At 36.6% G+C, this 6,800-nt stretch overlaps 1 protein-coding gene across 1 annotated transcript; it reads right to left on the bottom strand.

Moving 5' to 3' along the window:
- Positions 1-3,309: 3,309 nt before the first annotated feature.
- LOC111919330 (calcium-dependent protein kinase 8) lies at positions 3,310-6,465 on the bottom strand. The gene is made up of 9 exons (XM_023914922.3): positions 6,236-6,465; positions 5,521-6,136; positions 5,286-5,409; positions 5,059-5,202; positions 4,815-4,967; positions 4,359-4,474; positions 4,107-4,274; positions 3,789-4,019; positions 3,310-3,696 (listed from the first exon to the last, which is right to left on the bottom strand). Exons 2-9 carry the CDS (start codon positions 6,028-6,030, stop codon positions 3,541-3,543), a joined length of 1,602 nt encoding a protein of 533 aa, XP_023770690.1. The 5' UTR covers positions 6,031-6,136; positions 6,236-6,465; the 3' UTR covers positions 3,310-3,540.
- Positions 6,466-6,800: the final 335 nt, after the last annotated feature.

Below are 6,800 nucleotides of genomic sequence, written 5' to 3'. Positions count from 1 at the left end.
TTCGGGGGAATTAGTTAATTCCAAATCCATATCCAAATTTGTATGTAAGTTACACAAATCCATATATAGATTAAAGCAAGCCTCACCGTCAATGGTTTGAGAAATTTTCTCAATTCATGATCACAATGAGTTTTGAATAATCAAAATCTGATTACTCTCTATATAACAAGGGATAAAAAGAAAATTATATTGCATTATTGGTGTATGTCGATGACATCATTATAACTAGGTCTTCATTAACAGAAATTGCTAAAATCAAGTTATAATTGACTCATGCTTTTAAACTCAAAGATTTTAGTGCTTTAGGTTACTTTCTGGCATTAGAAGTAGCTAAATCTAGTAAAGATAATAATCTCCCTAATGACACCCAACCAATATGGAATGTGTCATGTGGTTTACTATTTTATTTTTTTTGGATGGTCCCATGTAATAATCTCCCCAATGACACCCAACTAATATTGAATGTGGCACTAGGATGGTCCCAATGTGGTTTACTATTTTTTTGTTAGTAACAATGAACAAAAAAAGCATTGCAATAATCTCCCCAAACATGCAAGAGACGTTTTGGGATAAAATTACAAAAAAAATAGTGATCAAAAATGTAATTTTCTTGATATGAAAATGGATAAATGATAATGGTCCCTATTCCCCAATACTTAAGTGGTTGCCTACATTTCTGTATCCATATTCATGAAATACTATTGGTTGAAGAAGATCATTAAACGGTTAAACCTCCACAATTTGTCGTTGTCAAAGTTCCACATTAGAAAAAGATTAAATAATTGATTCATGTAGTAGTGAAAGTTTTATGTTCTTCGGGGGTTGCTCCATTTGGGGGTGATACCACGAAGGTATTGGAGGATGAGCATCCATACAAACCACCACCTTCTATGCCGAGCACCATATTTTCATAACCTCCCCTTGTAGTGGATGTTGACAATGTCCTTGGGGGAATTAAATCATTCCCTAAAGGTACCTCGTATGGGAGAGACGGGTTGAGAGATCAACACATTTTGGATGCTCTTTGTGGAGAAGGTTCAACTATAGCCAAATACCTCCTACGTGTTATTACATATATGGTTAATCTATGGCTATGGAGAAGATGCCCTTCGAATTTGGCAGAATTTGTTGCCTATGCTCCTTTCATGCCGCTCTTAAAACCTTACAATGGAATACGACCTATTGCAATAGGCACTATATGGAGATGTTTGATTTCCAGGTTGGCTATGAAAGGTGTTGGTAAATAAATGACCAAGTATCTTAATGATTTTCAGTTCGGGGTCGGGGTATCGGGTGGTTCTAAGGCCGTATTACATAGCGCCAATAGGGTGTTGAGTGAGCGCCACGATGACGGATCTCTTTCCATGCTTACCATGGACTTCTCTAATTCCTTTAACCTTGTCGACAGACTCACATTACTTCATGAGGCCAGATTGAGGTGTCCTTCTATATCCTTGTGGGTAGAATTCTTATATGGTCAAGCAACAAGGTTGTATCTAGGCAACACATATATTTGGTCCACTACCGGGGTTCAGTAAGGAGACCCATTAGGACCACTTATCTTTGCCCTTATATTGCTACCGCTCTTGTATAATATTAGACACAATTGCAAGTTTCTTCTCCATGCATGGTACCTTGATGATGACACACTTATTGGAGATTCGGAGGAGGTGGCCAAAGCGTTGGACATCATTACGGTGATTGACCTAAAATTGGGCGTTCAGCTGAATATCAAGAAAATTGAGCACTTTTGGCCCCCATGTGATGGTAGGAAGCTACGTGATGGGCTATTCATGACTGAAATTGGGAGGCCGCCTTTGGGGGTGAAACTTATTGGGGGAGTTGTTGGTAGAGATGCTAGTTTTATTAGCAGCTTGGCCATAAAGAGAGCCAAAAACGCTATGAATTTGATGCGCCTTCTTCCACAATTGTCTAACCCCCAATGTGAGCTCCTTCTGCTTCGGTCTTGTATAGGTATTGCTAAGATTTTCTTTGGGCTGAGGACGTGCCAACTGTTCACATGGAGAAGGCGACATTATTCTTTGACAATGGGTTGTGCGGGGCGATTGAGGACATTGTGGTTTGTGGTGGCCCTTCCTTTGGCGACATACAGTGGCAAATTGCTTTCTTACCTATTAGATTTGGTGGTCTAGGTTTATACTCGGTAATAGAGGCTACCTCATATGCTTTTGTTGCCTCAAGGGCCCAATCTTGGGTATTGCAAGATGACATCTTACAGGATAGCAACATATATGGTATGGATTCTGATTATGATTGTGCCTTGACTTCTCTTCGTAACAAGCTCCTGGATATTGACCTTAGCAGTTTTACTACTAAAGACACCCCCCCCCCCTAAATCCCAGAATACACTAGCGAGTGCCCTTTCCTAAAATTGTCCAAGATATGGAAGTATATCTCGACATGACACCTCGATAGAAAGCGGTTTTCTAGTGCTTACGTGCACCACATGCTCAAGATTTTCTTCTAGCTATCCTTATAGATGGGCTCGGCCAACATATGTCTCCTGTGGAGTATCGTACTATCCTCAAATATCGACTCATGATTCCAATATTCCTAGCTGACGAGATATATCCGGTGTGTCGCAAGGCATGTTTGGACTCTTTCGGAGAGCATGTAGTTTACTGTAAAGAACTCTTGGGGTTAAATACAAACACAATATGGTTAGGGATGTTATATTTGACATATTTAAGCGTGTCGAGGTTTTCGCCAAGAAAGAGACACCTATGAATTTCTTGACTGACCCGACAAAATGGATGTTAACCCTTAGATCGGCTAACGTTTTGATTTTTTGATGGGTCGGAGGGAAACACGCATGTATGGACCTTATAGGGGTATCCCTTCTCGTGGGCTTGAGGGTTGAGGGTTTCACGATGGGACAGGCTACTTTAAAAGCTGTTATGGACAAAGTCACCAAACATGAAAAATCATGTATAGAAAATCAACACGTGTCCATCCATTTGTATTTAATACGTTTGGTTTTCTCGCACTGGATACGATGAAGCTTCTTAATAGAGTACAAGGGATCATACATAGCAATATTATATCTCCTAAATCTATGGATGTAATCTTTAAAAGAATTAGCTTTACCATACAAAAAGGATTAACATCGCAGCTTGTTGCTCATTTGTCATCTCACTTGTTATACGATAATAATTAAATTAATGAAAAGTATTGATTTTTAGGAAAAAAAAATTCATGTATCAAATTTGATTTCGTGATGACTTAATAGCATAATCTACCTCATCAAGTTTCTCAGAACTTCAAAATGGACGATGGTGACACTAGGCGTGTTGCAAAGGGATATTATTACTTATTAGTACACACATGATAACAACACATTTACACTCACAAACAAAACCCTCCAACCCAAAACAGTATCTCTATTACCATAAACAGAGACATCTCACCAAAATATTACAATTTAAGCATACAATTACAATCGACCCCCAAAAAATAAAAATAAAAACAAATTTCTTCCTATCAAGAAACCGATTCTTGATTTGCACCAAAAACCGGTTTCTATGTTCCCTCGTTGTCTACATTCAACGAACCATCTTTGAACAATTTCAAGCTAAGATTATTGTATCTCTCTCTTGAATATTGTCTAGATGCTTTCCTCCAATCAGTTCCTGCTTTCATCATTGCTTCAAATTCCTCATAGCTAATTCGCCCATCCTAAAACCATAAACAATTATCAAATTAAATGAATAAAAGCACACAAAAATGTGTTGAACGAACAAAAATAAAAAAATTGAACAAATACAAACCTTGTCTGTATCAACATCTAGAATAATTGCAGCAATGATATCCTCATTGTCAGTTTCAATTTCATCAACTAAAGCTTCCCTAAGCTCTTCTTCCTCTATATACCCACTTTTGTTTTTATCAAAAAACTCAAAAGCCTCTTTCAGATGATCATCACTTCCCATTTTTCTTAAGTGAACAGAAATAGCAACAAACTCTCCATAGTTCAAATACCCATCTTTATCAACATCACCCTGTACAAACATATTTAGTTACAATTTATTTGTCTCTTATATATGGTTAAGGGTATAATCGTCTTTTCAGTAAACCACAGTACTTACAGCATCCATAAGCATTTGAAGATCTGAATCAGGAATCTGATGACCAAGCTTCTGTAAACCAACTTTTAACTCAACCATGGTTATCTTCCCTTGCTTGTTGGTGTCCATTAAATCAAATCCTTGTTTTATCCCCTCCACTTCTTCCGCAGATAAAAGCTCAGCAATTACCTAAATTCATGATTATACAAATTTCAGCACTTTCAAATAAAGGTTAAAAACAAAACCCTAAAAATTTGAATCTTTTTGTTATACCCTTAATGCTCTCTTCTTGAGCTTGTTCATGAATGAGAACTGCTTTAATCTTGCTTTAACAGTTTCACCTAAAGAAACGTTTGGAGCCTTCTTGGCATTCTGTATCCATGGATGATCTGTACATTTTTGAAGATTTTTGAAGGGTTAAAGATGAAATTTTGAATCTTATGATCAATTGACTATTTTTAGTACACATAGGGTCCATAAACAAAAACTTTTTTGTCCTCTTTATATAATGGTATAAAGAAGACAAAAACTTTTCACCAACTAAACCTACTATTTGCATTTTTTCACAATAGTCATTTAACTTTTTTTTTTGTACACCTAGGTCCCTAAACAAAACTTCTATGCCCTATTTATACTGTTATAAATTATAAAGTGTCTAAAAAAAGTTTAGTAACCATATTGATGGGAAAAAGAAGAATGAAACAAAAAGAAACATAAGTAAAATGTTACCTAAAACTCCTTGAGCAGAAAGGCGTAAATTAGGGTCAGGATTAAGCATCTTTTTAACAAGATCTTTTGCATTATCAGATACCACAGGCCATGGATCCCTCTTGAAATTAACAACCGATTTAATAATCGCTTGTGCAACTCCTTGTTCGGTTTCTTCATTCAAAATAACAAAATGTATTTTTAAAACTAACAAAAAGTAATAATAATAATTTTGTGAAGTGTGTATGAAGGAATTCAAACTCACCAGCCCAAAATGGTGGGACCCCACAAAGCAAAATGTATAGAATTACTCCAGCACTCCATACATCTATCTCGGGACCATAGTTACGTTTCAGGACCTCAGGAGCCATGTAATATGGGCTTCCTACTATTTCATTGAATCTTTCACCTTTTTAAGATTAAAAACACCTTCATTTAGCAAAAATGGTGGAGAAAACATGTACAAAAATTATGATTGTTGATAGTTTTTACCTGGTTTGAAGATCACTGATAGCCCAAAATCAATGACCTTCAATGCTGCTGTTTCTTTCTTGTTTGCATACAGAAAGTTTTCAGGTTTTAGATCACGATGCATGACACCATGTTTGTGGCACATCTGTAGTAAGAAAAAAACACATTTGATTCGTAAAAACTTTCTTCAAGAAGTGGATATCAAATATGTTCATGTTATAAACATACAGGAAAAGATATATGGATAAATCTTGACCTGAATCACTTCAACAATGGTGCGAATGACACCTGCAGCAGCCCTCTCTGTGTAATGGCCCCTAGCAACAATCCGATCAAACAATTCCCCACCTTCACATAACTCCATAACCAAATGAACAGCATTATCATCTTCATAAGTGCCCTTCAAGCTCACAATATTCTGATGTGGTGGCATATGCTTCATAATCTCAACTTCCCTCCTTACATCTTCAATATCAATCCTCGTTCTTAGCTTCTTTTTTGAAATCGATTTACAGGCCAAGACTTCACCGGTAGATTTATCTGTACACATATATGTAATCCCAAACTCCCCTCTACCCATCTCCTTACCAAGAACATATGTTTGCTCAATTTCATGTCCTGTAGGGTTTTCAAGTACATATGATTTGTATCCTGTAGGGCGTGATGTATTCGGGCCATCGTAATCTAGAGAAAATGGGTTTGGTTTGTTTTTTCCCTTTTTATTCTCGTAATCAGTGGTGGAGGGTGTAGCACAACAATTACCCATATAATCGGAGCTTGAAGATCTAATCTATATCTTGACCTTAATTGTTCCAATTTCAGATTAATAGTATAAAGCTTCAAGATTCAAAGCGTTTTGGATCTTTACATAACTGGGTATCAGAAATTAGAATGAACAAAGAGTCAAGAACAGCCCAATTACTGTTATTTATAACATAAACAGTGAAACGGGTCAAGGACGGAGGGCCTACCTGGAAACAAATCAGATCTTGTACTTGTGCTTTGATTAGCAGCCTGATATGGGTTTTCGAGGGTACAAAGCAGATGACAAAATTGGCAAAATGATAGGAACCTGAAGGATGCTCCCAGGATTATCGGGAGATGTGGGTAGCGATTTGTCGACAGGATAGGGTTGAAGAAGAGGGATTTTCAGGGTATTAGCAACTCACTCATTATTGAGGAAATGGTCAACGCCTTCTATCAGCTTTTTATTCAACGTAAAATCGCAACTTGCTGTAGTGTTGTTTACCTAAACCCCTATTGGTATAATATTTTATGAGAAAGTGACAAAATGGCTAAATTTCTTAAAACTTTTTAATTAATATATAGCCAAAACGTAGACATCGTCGACAATGTAACCACTTATTTTGCAAAAAGACCATAGTAAAAAGACGTGGCTAGTGTGAAATGTTTAAAATGATTGGTTTTTTGGTTTTATGTTGCAACCAAAGTTTAAGTGGTATTTTTTGTGAAAATTGACTATATTTGAGATAGAGAGCGAATGTTTGTGGATCATTTATGCATATTTGAAAACTA

This window comes from Lactuca sativa, chromosome 8, assembly GCF_002870075.4.
Source record: "Lactuca sativa cultivar Salinas chromosome 8, Lsat_Salinas_v11, whole genome shotgun sequence".
Lineage (NCBI taxonomy): Eukaryota > Viridiplantae > Streptophyta > Magnoliopsida > Asterales > Asteraceae > Lactuca > Lactuca sativa.
Note: the sequence above shows the minus strand (reverse complement) of the source record. Positions and strands in the feature narration are given on the sequence as shown.

Bases quoted from the DNA above. Each gene is read 5' to 3' on its own strand.
- LOC111919330 (XM_023914922.3), bottom strand. From the start codon at position 6,030: ATGGGTAATTGTTGTGCTACACCCTCCACCACTGATTACGAGAATAAA. The intron at 5,203-5,285 runs GTAAAAACTATC...AATCTTAAAAAG, and splicing joins ATCAGTGATCTTCAAACCAG to GTGAAAGATTCAATGAAATA. The intron at 3,697-3,788 runs GTTTGTATTTGT...TTATGGTTTTAG, and splicing joins TAGATGTTGATACAGACAAG to GATGGGCGAATTAGCTATGA.